The 14,644-nt window shown below is 35.7% G+C and overlaps 1 protein-coding gene across 3 annotated transcripts in view; it reads left to right on the plus strand.

Annotated features, from left to right (window-relative positions):
* Window positions 1-14,644, plus strand: part of LOC150103434 (lon protease homolog 2, peroxisomal-like) — a 641,828-nt gene that overhangs the window by 31,621 nt on the left and 595,563 nt on the right. Inside the window, exon 1 of one of the 3 annotated variants that reach the window (XM_090397544.1) lies at window positions 13,209-13,387. The exons of the other annotated variants lie outside the window; for them this stretch is intronic. Within the exon in view, the coding sequence (XP_090253670.1) occupies window positions 13,230-13,387 (158 nt within the window). The 5' untranslated portion in view covers window positions 13,209-13,229. Of the gene's footprint in view, window positions 1-13,208; window positions 13,388-14,644 lie in introns of those variants that run through there. 3 annotated transcript variants of the gene reach the window in all.

Below are 14,644 nucleotides of genomic sequence, written 5' to 3' on the forward strand. Positions count from 1 at the left end.
AAGCCAAAGTTTTGAAATGAACAACAACAATGAAAAACGCATATCGTGTAAGAAAACGTTTTCTCGACAGTGATTCATTCAGATGGATGCCTTATCAGAAACCAGGGGTTAATCCTAAATGATGTCTGGAAATTGCTAATCAGATCTCCACGCTCAGAATTTAATTTCTCCGACATTTACTTACAACTACAGAGTGAGAGGCGATAGGCGGCATTCGTTACTGTAATCATGTTTAATTTGTGTTGGATTGTATCTCTTCTAACGACATTTGTTTTAAGATCAACTGCTTTCTTGATTTCTCACATACCCCCCCCCCCTCTCACCGAAGAAGCTACCGGATTACAGATGTTTGCGAAACTAGTTGGCTTTATTGTTTTTTTCTGGCGTACTATTAATAGTATTTTTTTTTTCTAGTACCAATATGTTTTATTTATTTTATTTTATTTTATTTATTTATTTTTTTTTTTTAAGGATTATCATGTTTTGTTCTTTGGTAGCGTTTCGGAAACAGTTTCTCGAAATATTAAATTTTATATTTTTAATGAAACTTTATAATAAGCGTTGTAAATAAATGAAGAGGAATTAAACATCAGTCATTCTTTATCATGATCTATTTTCTCATTTAGTTGGGCCTCATCTAGAAGCAGATTTCTTGTTTCGTTTTTATTTTGCTTAATTTTTGGCTAAATGAAAGTTTAACAAACACTAGCTTAATTTTAACCGAAACATTCTGTTTTTCCAAGTCTTCTTCTGTCCAGTTTGTAGTTTCTTCATAGAAACCTCTATGAGGAGGTTTTCTAACTTTTTATCATCAGATAACGTTTCTCCAGCTATGGCATGTGTAGTCTACTATGAATAGCACCATTCTGTTCTGCCTATCTGCAGTCAGTTTAATCCAGAATGCTCTTCATTTATCCATTTTAATCTTTGTTTTACTGGAGGTCTTCATTTTTTGAGAATTTGTAGAGGTCTTTCATTGCTTAGTTTCAGTAGCCATTCTGTACATATGCACACCGGTAATTGTTTCTTGTAATTATTGGAATATATACATACCGGCCACTGAATTAAAAACATTAATTATTAAAAATAGTCACGTGCGTCACCAAGTGTCTAGACAACTATTTAGGGATGCTGTTGGTCAGTAATTGTAAATAGTATTGATCACAATGTGAAAAACAAAGGATTTTTCGGAGTTCGATAAAAGGCTTATTGTGGGTGCTCGTCTGGCTGGAGCCATGATTTTGAAACACAGCAGAGCCGACTGGTTTCTCAAAAAGTGAGATATCCCGGCTGTTTAATCAGTAGAAAAATAATCTGCATTGTTTGTCTAAGAGGCTTAACTGAGGTCCTAAGACAGTCTATTAGGAACGAGATCGCCCTCATCTGAGAAAGCTTCTGCGGACAAACACAATTTACTCTGTGCCCCAACTGACCGAAACATTTAATGAAAGCTGTTCCCGATCCATATCTCACCAAACTATATGCAGGGAAGAGAATCGGTACTGGCAGTCGCATACCTATGCGGAAACCACTGATTTCTGCAAGGTTTCTAATTCAATGGCCGGTACGTGTAATAGTTTAATTCTTTTCTGATTTCATCGTTGGTTTTCATTCCATTCCATACTGTTTTATTTCTCAAACATTTATTTTTCAAAGTTTGTTAATCCGTGTTCTTCGTTTTATTTGACAGTATCCAGGTCTCCACTATAAACAATTGGGAGAACTTTGATTGTAACATTTTAGGAGCGATGTATATTTTTGCAAAATATTTTTTTCCTATTAGATCAAGCTAGATGCTACGTAGACTCGAGTTGTCTGTGATTAATGTACCTAAATAATTAATTTTTTACCTAATATTTTTATTGCGTTCTGCTTCCAAATGAAGTGCTTTTCTGCCTCTTCCCGTTTTGTTTTAGTTTTACTAAAATTTATTTCTAATGTATAGTGTTTTTGCTGCATTTTTTTATGTAGGTTTTCTATCATAAACTTTTTAAGAGTTTTCTTTATTGTCCGTAAATAATGTTTTATCATTTTCATATTTCATAATGATATAAATTTTGCACAATTATTGGGTGGTATTATTTTTATTATTTTTATGATACTGGAGATGATTTATTTCATAATATAGTTTGACAACACTTAAACTAGTCTTCAGTTCAAGACTGCTTGATTGATATTAGGAGGCAAAGTATATGCAATCTATACTCTATTACAATTCTTAGAATTTTTATTAATTACCATATTTTACAGTTGTTGCAATTATTAACTGCATGTGTTCTTCTGGCTATTATGCTTGCTTTGCGATATGAAAAACCCCAGTGTTTGAGAGGAAGGTGACGTTGAGAGTAGGCCAGCGAAATGTTATTATTATTTTAGAAATTTCATTTTGTGTTATCTCAGTTGGAATATTTTAACCTGGTGACAAATTAACTATCAAACAACGACCATCAGACCCATTCACTGGATGAATTTATTACTCTACTTAATTAGAATTAAGGTCAACTACAGTGGTTCAGTCTTGATCATATTTATGAAATTTTATTCAGCTATACTAAATATCATTCTCTTCTCCCCAGTTCACAAGAAAAGCGAAGGGCGTCTTTTAAGTGTCGATATTTATGTGGTAACTTTCTCCCTTTCTGATGAATTTACTGATAAGTGAGTCATTTCACAGAGGGAGCCGTCATTATGCTGACTCATAACCATGACGAAGTAACAAAAATATCCCAGTTATGTTGTATATTTATTTACTTCTTTCGATTAAAATGTAGTTCAAAATGTGTTCCCATGATGAAGCAACCGTTAGAATTTTTTGTATGAAAGCTAATTTACAAATTCCAGTGATGTTAAAGTAAACTTGCGAGAAAGAAAAACAAGTTAGGAAATACAAAGAAACATTTTGTAGACGTGTTTGACATTATAGCAAAAACAACTGTTTCAGCAATTAGATCAATGCAATGTTACGTTCACTGAGCGCGATTAATATTTCAAGAGTACGATTAAAATCAGTAGTAACAAAGGGAAGTAATTTCAATGTGCCAAGTTACCTCTACAGTAAAGTTGTAGTGTAGCTTCCGCAGTGAAAATTGAATTTTGTCTTCATAAAAAAAGCCAGTTATTATTTATGTTTTTTTTTACAACTTTCCTAGAGAGATAGCATAAAGTCCCTAGTCTGCACCTATTTGCTTTTCGGAAATGATTTCATAATTCATGTTGGATCCTATGATAATCACGAGAAATATTACTTTTGGGCTACCTACTAGATTTGCAGTATTTTCTGTTTATATACTAACCCAAGCCTATATCAGCCAGTTATGATATGCTCACCGAACCTATATTTCAACAGTTTGTTAGTTAGTTATTAGCATTTGACGTCACTGGACGCCATATGGTCACTCCCGTACCTCAGAGGGTTTTGGGAGTGAAGTCTTCTGCTAAAACGAATTGGTAGGGTCTGATAGTTAGTAGAACAATCATAAACATCCATGTTCTATTCAAGTGTTTGAAATGATGAGTAATAAAAATGGACTTGAAATAATACTAACAAAGTAATATTGTAATTATAACCCACAACGACTGGTTAATTACTTACTCACATTAGCTAGATTTCATTATAAGGAGATACACGTAGTTTCTAGTTCAGTGTAAGTAGAAATGAAAGGGGGGGGGGACAAATACTCTTAAAGAATAGCTTGGGATTAAGGCAGCTCAGTATTTCTTCCTAACTAATGCACTTTTATTATTTAATATTTGAACAAGATCTTTTCTTAATTCTTTAACTTTTCTTGAAACCACTGTGAGTTTATTCATCCTCGACTGCAGCAATGATATGTATTTTTTTTTTAAATATTTTTAACAATTACAGTATTTAGTTACATTTTTCATTTCATTTCTGCAGTCTCAAATTTGATATTTTTCTATATACGCTTACACTTATTTATTGCAAATATGTAGCTGTATGTTTCCTCTAAAGAAATATTTTACACACTTGAAACACACATACACAAAATAAAAAAAATGACTTTTTTTAATTCGATAATCAATCATCTAGTCGCTATACGGTGCCTGTTTGTATCCATTTAGTTACTGAATAAACGAGAATGAACTGACAGTTTGGCATTTAAGAGGGCTGGGTTTTGCTGTTTGAAAACGCGGCTGTTAACTGCGTGTATTCTCCGACTAATGTGTCTGTTTTGCGGGACGAAAAACCTGAGTTCCCAGAATAAAGAACCCTGCTGTCTTCGTATGAGACCAGCTAACTCGCCTTCAGCTGAAAAGATAAAAGTTTTTTTCTCTTTCTCGATAGGATTTAAACATAGGTCTTTTTTCAAGCAGATAGAAATGCTCTGATACCTCTAGATCTATAATTTTGTCATTTTAATATAATTATATTGGGAGAGATCACGCATATGTAATAAGTAGAACAGCATTTGGTGCTAATATTATATTGATATTATTTATTATTGATAAATATCCTTCTCGATAATATTGATATTATTCATTATTTAACAAGATTATAAGTTGGCCAGCATATGATCAAACGGTACGAATCACCTGGGAAAATTATTTTTATTGTTTTTTATGTGGTTCCCACTCACAGATGGAGTCAAGATGTATTCCCCCTTTTTTATCACATAATCCTGATGTAGAGACCATCAAACTTTTTCAAGCTACTTCAGGTCTCAGACCAAGAGTGAAAGTCGATTATCGATCCCTTTCCTCCTTGTCATTTGATTTCGGTAATGAAATCCCATCCAGTAAGTCTTTGGGTGTCTTTTGTCTAAAGAGTTTATAAGATTTTTTTTTTGTTTGACTTACGAATTGAAAAATTTCGTAAGTCAAACAGAAGATATTCATAAAAGATATTCATTACGCAATTTTTCTTCCTATAAATGTTTAAATCAATCGTTAACAAAGAATGTTATTTTTTTTATTGGAAAAGTCACAATCGCATTCTCTGACGCTACACTCGAATCCAAAGTCCTTAATCCTCATGTACAATATATTGTTTCAAATAATTCTTTCCTCAAGTATCAAAAAAATAAAAATAAATAAATAAATAAAAATGCTGTTCCTTCCTGTTTTATCTTATGTTGATTGCTGTGTTCAATCTTGATCATGTTGAAATAAGTTGGGAGAGCACTCTATTTCACAGCAACCTAAATCGTGCATTCCTCAATAGCGAGCACTCTTTGACTGATCCTATTCCGCGCTAGTTTTTGACACTAGTCAGATATTAGTTTAATTCCTCCTTCAACATGACCACTAATCTATATCATTGTTTGATGCATTAATATGCGCCACACTTAACGTTTCATTTGTACTAAATATATTATACTTGGATTGAGATTGGAACCCTGTGCTTGTCAACCAAGTTTTTCCGCATCATTGTTCTCTAACTTTATTTAAGTAGCACCTGTAGCATGGTATAGTACACTGTAGTGTTGAGAGAAACATGGATTTATTCCGAAGAACCCATGATGTATTGTATTATTGACAGATGCTGCATATCCATTGACAATTAGCCTTCTAGATGCTATTGTAAAGGTCCATACCAGGAGAAGCAACTCCGGACCATTATATCTCAGTCGCTGAACTACACAGTCTGTATATCTGTAATAATCTTTGGACTTTTGTAAAATATGAGCAGATCAATTTTCATTTTAATGAAACGGTAGTGTTGATTTCTTAGCACGTTCCCTCAGAACTAAATCTCATTCAGTTTCCACATCCCTGTCGAGCATACTCGATATTCCATATATATATATTTCATTCACTTGCAGGCTTTCATACCATTCCTTCCCTATAAATAGAACCTATTTTTCATCGGAATGAAAATGTCATAATAAACTGATTAATAAACAGTCCTGTTATTATGTACTCTGTACCATCCGTCTTCTCCATCCAGCAAGGTCATTTTTCTCTCAACAGTCTTTCTCTTACTTATAAAATAATTCTCTTGGATTTTCCCTGGCTCGTAGTGCTTGTCTTTGCACTAAATCAATTGTGTTCATCCTTATTATACTTGTCAACTTTCGTACACCCCAAGTAGCTGCACTCAAATTTCTTTTTTAAGCTTCTGCCTTGTCGTCTTCCAGATTTGCACTTTCTGCTTTTCAATATCACTCCGATGTGTTTCTTTTCTTTCATTTTTTTTCCCTTCTTAATCTGACATCTGCTATACTCGAGATTGATGTGCTCTGTAGAGCTCGGAACAAATGCAGGATGTGTCCTAGTCATCCATTTTACTCCAAATCTGTTTATTCTTCTCACTCAGGTATGCATTTTTTCAAATATCTCTTTTCCACTAGGTTCTTTCATCGATAGTATAGCTTCTAGCTGACTCTCAAGCATATCATAATTATCTGTCTTCTAATACTACACAAGTCCATTTCTTTTTTAACCATTCCAGATTCCTCCCTTAGGTTTAGACTGTGATTTTTCCCTCCATCTGGGGATAGAAGTGATATCACAGTGACATCCTCTGATCAAATACAAATTTCTTAATTCCAATATTCTTTACACCACCTGCCAACTGAAATAATTATCTTTCAGCATTCCAAATTCTTTGATATTACCTTCCTAAAACTCATTGCAATTCTGGAAATGCATTTTCCTTGGGAGATGCCTGTTCCTCTTTCCAGTCTATGTATCTACAGGGCCGGTTTTATCATTAGGCGAACCTAGGCAATCGCCTAGGGGCGCTAAGACTTCGGGGCATCAGATTTTGCTACATAGTTCGGGAAAAATTAGAACCTTCGAAAAAAAATTAGTAAAACCTTGATTAATAATAAAAAAACTGAAATAAGTCAAGCCTTATTTCAGCGATCACCTTATTAAGGTGATCGCTGATGATCCTACATTATTTTCGCCTTTCTCTATTTCTTCCATTCCCCTGCTCTTTATATACTTATCCTCAAGAGTAAAAATTTTTCCTCCTTCTGGAAAATAAATAACATTAAAAAAAATAAATTTTTTAAATGTTCATAATGATATTATTTTTATAAATATCCACATGTGTAGGTATACGTGCGTGAGTATAACAAAATATATCAAAGTATATCAGGAATCATTGTCAAGGTCTTAGAGAAAATAGTCAAGAGGAAAATACAAGATTGGATAGAAGAAAATGGGATACTGTATCGGGGACAGCATGGTTTTGTGAAGGGTAGGTCATGCCTCAGTAACTTGCTCACGTATTATAACACAGTGACGGCTGAACTGGATAAGGTAATAGGTTTACGGTGATTCTACTGGACTTGCCAAGGCCTTTGACAGGATTCCACATGGAATTCTAATCAGTAAATTGCAGCATATGGGAATGGACATAGGGTTGGTGAGATGGATAGGAGGGTGGTTGACGGAGAGATATCAGAGAGTGGTTTACTCGGGAGTAGAGTCCACAAGACGGCCTGTGACTAGTGGTGTGCCACAAGGATCTGTTCTTGGACCACTGCTGTTTAATTTGTTCATAAATGATATAGGAAATGATCTGAGAGGAACAGTTCATTTGTTTGCGGATGACGCAATGTTGGGTAGGGCAATAGTGAATGCAGATGACGTCAAAATTTTGCAGGATGATTTGGATAGATTGGAGGTCTGGGCTAAGGAGAATGGATGTCAGTTTAATGTGGCAAAATGTAAGGTTATGCATTTTGGGGTGAAAAGATTGGCGGCAGTTTACTGCATTGGTGGAACCCTGCTCCAGGAAATTGATGAGGCACGAGATTTAGGAGTGTTGGTAGATAAGGAATTGAAATTTAGGGGACACATTGCAAAAGTGACCAAAACAGCTCATCAAATCACTTGGTTGCTGAAGAATACGTTGACAAGCAGAGACAAGCAGGTTATTGTTCCTCTGTATCGAGCCTTGATAAGACCCCATCTAGACTACTGTGCTCAGATTTGGTCACCTAGGTTTCTTCTTGATGGGGAGGAGGTGGAGAGGATCCAGAGGCGAGTGACCAAGATGATAGCAGGTCTGTGGAATGAACCGTATGAGAACAGGTTGAGGATTTGTGGGTTGCAAAAATTGGTTGATAGGCGGAGGAGGGGAGATATGATTGAGACATTCAAATTACTGAAGGGTTTCTATAAAATTAATTCAGAAGATATTTTTGAGAACAGGGCTGGTTGTGGGAGGACTAGGGGACATCCATGGAAACTGGGCAAAAGTGTGGTTAGTAAAGGTGTTAGAGCTGGGTTCTTTACTTTTAGAGTAGTGAATGAGTGGAATGCGCTCCCTGAGTCTGTGGTGGATGCTGTGACAGTGAATGAGTTTAAGGCGAGGTATGATAGATACTGTATGAATGTCAAATAGTTGTGATGAATATGATTTGGGGCCTCCCTCGATGAGTCTAATGACTCCCTGGAGTTGCCCGTAATAATAGTAATAATAGTAATATAGAGAGAGACAATGTATAGGGGCGCCTAAATTTTCTTTGCCTAGGGGCATCAGATACTCTAGGATCGGCCCTGTGTATCCACAATTCAAATCTCGCATAATAATTACTTGCATTGCACTGGCTCACCTATCATACTTTGTTTAAATATTTCATGCGATTCACCCTCCTACATTCTGTAGTCTATAGCGAATATTCTGTATTGTCAACCTCCATACATGTCATATACACTTGCAAAACCACTAGTAGAATTTCGCTATCGGCTCTCCAATCTGAGTGTACACAACTAGCTTGCTATCACAAGTAACAGAGGTATCCTCGTTGTTCCAAAATGTGCTCTATCATTCAGTTTCCTTTCCAGCCAGGACACCATTTTCTTCCAATCACGTTTCACTGTTACTAATAGCATCTGAGCAAGAATCTGTGAAGCCACACACACACACTCTTTCCTCTTATTCTTTATACTTGGCATTTGTACACATACTGACTACTGTATTAGAAACTTTTATGCAGATGTATGTAAACATCATTTATACAGCCTATATGCAAAATACTTGGTTACATGCGTCACCACGTGTTCTAGGCAATTGTTTAAGAATGCTGCTAGTAAGTAATCGCCAAAAGTGCTGATAATGGGAGAAACAAAGGATGGATTTTTCGGAGTTCGATGAAGGGCTTATTGTGGGTGCCCATCTGGCTGGAGCCTCGATTTTGAAAACAGCAGAACTGACTGGTTTTTCAAAAGATGAGATATCCTAGGTTTTTTTAATCAGTGGGAAAATAATCTATATTGCTTATCTAAGGAAGCATAACTGTGCTCCTAAGACAATTTTTCAGAAAGATTGCAGTCGTTTGGGAAGGCATCTATGGACAAACATTCTTGTGTGTAGTAATTGAATGAAACATTTAATGAAAGTTGTTCTCAATTCATATCTCACTGAACCATGCACAGGGATTTAAAGAGGATCGGTATTAGAGTCGCATGCCTATAGAAAAAACCCACTGATTTCAGTGAAGAACTGGAAACTCGTCTACAGTGGTATCAGGAACACATCGACTGGACACTGGAAAAGTCATGTTCGAAATCACGGTACACCTTGTAAACACAACTAAATGTTCTGGAGGTGGGATCATGGTATGGGACATTTCTGTTGGTACGGAACGGGTTCTCTGATTTTGTTGGAAGGTCGGATGACCACCAAGGAATATCTGAATATTGTTGCCGATCAGGTCAATCCTGTAATGCTGACTTTTTTTTATCTAGCAGGTGACGGTTGTTTCATGGACGACAACGCTGCTGTACATCGAGCAAGATATGTTCAGCAATGGTTCACGGAACATGTTAGAAAAACAGATCTGGGAGCAAAGTCCTCTTCAATCAAACCTAAGACAGATAAAGCACTGTCTGGTGAACCCCTACTATGCTGATCCAACACCTTCTGGAACCTATGCCAAACCACATATGTGCTGTAATTCGGGCTAAAGGAAGTCCAATACGATATTAATTTTAAAACAAAATTCTCATTCAGTGGCCGGTATGTTTATTAAAGAAAAACACTACATTGCCAGCATTCATATTTTGGAGCTGATTACTGTTTCGAATCCCGTATGTATTCTTTATGTCGTATCATATAAGTCCCAATTAACTAAGTCATTGTCAACAATATGAGGCAATTTTTGCTACTTCCTACACTGTACAACTGTAGTTTCTCTGGCTTCACAATTTCACTTGATCTCAGAAGAGCAATTTCTCCAAATACCAATGTCTTTCTCTCCCTGTTCAAATGCAACCCTTGCATATGACAACGCTTGTCTTTCAACTAACGGCATCGTCAATACGGATGAGCTAAGGACGTTTATGTATCGCAAGAACTACAGCATGTCTGTGCCATATGTGAACAAGAGAGTATGAAGAAAGGAGGACTCTACTGTTGATATTTTTTTTGAACACCTAAAGATAGAATTCTTTATGAAAGACAAAGTGAGGGAGGCTGGAAAAGGACGTAGATGGAAAGGAAGAGGAGGCAAAGAAGTTCGTCGATTTTCGAGCTGAACTGTGCAAGGGTATTGGTCAGTAGCAGCCCTGATCTTGTGGTTTGGAGGAAAGTAGAGGAATGACAGTGACCAATTGAGCAGAGTATTGTCCTTGAAAATATCTGTGGAACAGGCGTAAGGAGAAAACTAAACGTCTATGAGAGAGATATTGATGTGGATCTGTGAACGATGAATCATTGATTAATCGGATTGCGTTATTCTAGATAGCATCGAACAGTCTTATAGAGACTGTTCGATGCTATCCAAAATCGAACAATCTTATAGATAGTACCACCCAAAATGTACGAGCGATATTTCATCTTTGAGAGGATTTGTGTTGGTTACCAGCTGTAGAGGAACTACTATCTTGAGGGGAAAAGTACATTGAGTTTTTGGTGGCTGTAGAAGCTATGTAGAAGCTTGAAAGTGTTTGCGCCAGGAAAGGTTGGAAGTATAGGTCAGTCCAAGAAGGGAAATAATTTTCTTTTCTTGGACAATTTTGAATTAAAGTCAGTAAGGTTGCCCTTACCTCATTGAAACATAGCTGAGAGATCTGGGTTCAGAATGTTAGTCATGGTGGATCTTGTGGGTGCTAACAATTAAGCGCTACAAATTTGTCAAATTCATCAAGATATCTGCATATTATTAAACTCTTTCAGCATAATTTTATACAATGAGAGAGTTCCAGGAGAGGAGAAATTCCTCATTCAGAGAGCACGAAATTGTTGAATAAAGGATGCTATAATAAATTTATTTTCTTTGCTATATTTGTATATTTCACATCTTCATATTCCGATAAAAAAGTTGCAAATAAAGGAAATAAAAAAATATTAAAGAGCTATTATATTGTTTCAGTTTATGTCTCATTTTTAACTTTTCCAAACTTTAAAAGTTAATCAAAAGAATCAAACATTTTCCTTTCCATGTAAATCAAGTAAAATTGTTGGGTTTTTATACTTATATCTATGACTACAGTGTTTATTATTTTGTACATAATGTGAAAATGCGTTTATAAGTAGTATATAATAGCCAGTAAAGTAACGAGGGTATGATGCGCCTGTGGCAAGTGTCTGACTTGCTTCCAACTAACCCAAAAATGACAAAAATTTTGAAAAATTTAAATGTAACAAGTTAAATTTTACTAAATGCAATATGTTAAATACTTACTATTAACCCCATCAAAATGAGTTACAGTGTGTTACAGAATTTGTGTGTCTAAAGCGGCGTATTGCCGAAATTTAAAAATACAATATAAAATAGCGGACTTTTATATCTATTTGTTTATTTATATTTTTTATGTTTTTTTTTACCTTTTGCGCCCCAAACCTAGTTGCGCCCGTGGCGAGCGCCTCTTTCGCCACGCCTTCGTTACGGCACTGATAATAGCCTATATTATCATGACTATATTGTCGAATAATTGTCGGCATAATCATTTCCCAAATCTAAATAACAAGTTATTTCTTCAGCCACTACTGAAGGGGATCCAATAGACTACTTCTGGAAGGCTTCGATTTTTCTCGATTTTACATGCTCACTCTGATTCCATTCATTATTATTGTTCGGCTCTTTAATTCTCCAAATTTATATCGAATATCATACCAAATTTATACTCAGATATCTCCCATCACACACACAGGCACATTTTCTTCTATTACATAATATTTAATATTATTCTCGAATCCTTCGCTTCCCAATTTACATTTCCTCTCAGGCGACCATTACTGACATTCTGATCTATCTTCATCGGCATAGTCTCCCTTTCTCCATTCTCTCTACACACCTGTCAGTCGACTTTTTCTTCTGACATTGGTATTCCTCATTCTTTCTTCTTTCACATTCTCTCCTCTTGTTCTCTCTGTTTTCCTACCTTCCAATCTTCCTCTTATCCTACTCTTTCTCCTGTTCCTTCACGCTCTCATTTCCTTCACACTTTTATTTCCACTTCCTTGCTTCGCAACGCACACTTCCATCCTTATTTTCTCGTATTGCTTTCCCTGTTTTTTTCGCTCCCTACTTACCCATCTTCATTACTCTCTCTCTCTCAATTCTCACGAATGTTTTTTTCCACTCTCACATTACTCTGCACTCTCTGCTCAAAATCCCTAATTTTTTTAACATCCCTAATTAAGGGATGTTAAAGAAATCCCTAATTTCTTTAACATCTCTGTTATTCCACACTTCTCTTAATTGCTCACTTTTATTCTCACTAGCACTCACATTCCGCTTCGTGCTACAAATAATATAGTTTCCTCTTCATACGCAGATACATTTCTTCCTAACTTTCACACCATAAACTTCCAAAGCATTGCCGAACATGGAACAGATAGAACGTTCAGCATAATTTCCAAAATTATGTTTATATATAAAATTTGCATTTATAAAATAAAGTTCCTATGTTATGATTAAAGTATTTATGTTTAAATACCGGCATAATCATTTATGCCAATATTTAAAATAAATACTGGCTTAATGACTTGATGCCCTTTTAGTGGTATTCCTTCCTGCCTGCTACTTGATTACTCTTTACGTAGTTGACTTTCTACAGAATACTCTTCAAACTTGCAGTTGACTGCAGGCGACAGCATTCACAACGGCATGTCTGTGGACTTAGCGGAACCGGCTTAAACTACAAGGTACGCTGCTCATAGCGTAATTTCTACCTGTACGGTTATTGGTCGGGATTGTCGAAGCATTCTGTTGGATAGTGCCGGCTGGTTTCGAATATTCCCACATGTATTATCAGTTGCCTAGCAGGTTCGCGAACATGCACACCCTCGGCAAGGCCAGGGAATAATGAACAATCGCCTTACTGTAGAGGGCGTCGAAGCAGTGTTTTTAGTCGAAATGGCGACACCGAATATTAAGCTACCTCGTCGGTTGCCACTTTTGTTAATTGATGGTGTCCTTTTTCCTGGGGCGTCTATTAGGATACCTGTCACTTCATACAAAAAGTATGTATACATTCTATTTTCTTTCCCTTCTACCTTTTATCACAACACGATGGGTTTTAAAACCTCTGTACGTTATTGCCTAAAGTGAAAGCTCTGCGGTGCCCTTTGGTCACATCTTCGTTATTTCGTTTTAACAAATTGAGAATTATAGATGATGCTAACTGTCCAGTAAGCTCATCAATTGCAGAAAAAAAAAGTATAATGACATACGATGCTTTTAAACGTTTTTCTATTAATGCCGGCATGCTTGATCAAGTACAAACAGTTCATTAAGTACTGATAGTCACGTGTTTCTGTAGATTCGGAGTAGTAGAATATGATCCTGTCGTATGTGTGGAATATTACTTATATATGATGCATAGAAAACAAGCACAAAGTTGTTAATTTTAAAACATTAATTTTCTTAATGTGCAAACAATGCTTTTGATGTATAGTGACCAGTGCCGGTAATCCAGCCCATGTGTTGGGCCAAATGTAAACAACAATCATTGGTGCGGCTTTTTTATTTTAATTAGGTCGAGAATTTGATTATGGTTAAGATGTCATGGATGTAATTATAGAAATTTGAAAGTCACTTTTATGGTGATCATGATGATTTTATTTTATTCAAATCCATAATGTAGACAAATTAGGCCACATTAGATCGTTGTTTTGCTCGCGTTTTTCAGGCGTGAGTATTACTTACTCACGTCTTCAGGTATGTCATGCTATAAAATTAGTAACTTCGGTATTGCAGCTGACGCTCTGCCAAACTTACAAAATGTCCAAATGATTTCTCGCGCTCAATGTAATTAGATGATGCTAACTGTATAATATGAATAATATAAATCTGCAACATCCGAAGACCACAAATGAAGTCCAATTTTTTTGCGTAATTTTGTAACAAATATTTTCGAGATGTAGTAGTCTATATCAGTTTTCTTCTCACCATAGAAAACCAATAGTTCGAAACAGTTCTGGTGGCGAAACCTTAAAATTGTGCTAATAAAAGATTATAATGGACTCATCGGAATTTGTACCTTCTATTAGGTTGCACTTGCAATTACTTTGCATTTCTGTTATTGCAAGTACCCATTGCTGCAGTTTTGCAGAACTAATGCCATCATTTCGCTTTCACTATTGCGTTTACATAATACTTCAAATCTCCAGTAGTAATTTCACACTGGACAATAATTATTTTTAATCAAAATTTGCTTATTTGTTTTATGCTTGAATTTTTAAGCTAATGGTTTATAATTGTTACTTTCTGTGATATAG

Source organism: Typopeltis vanoorti, chromosome 9, assembly GCF_054136105.1.
Source record: "Typopeltis vanoorti isolate ZY-2024b chromosome 9, IOZ_Tvanoo_1.0, whole genome shotgun sequence".
Taxonomy (NCBI): Eukaryota; Metazoa; Arthropoda; class Arachnida; order Uropygi; family Thelyphonidae; genus Typopeltis; species Typopeltis vanoorti.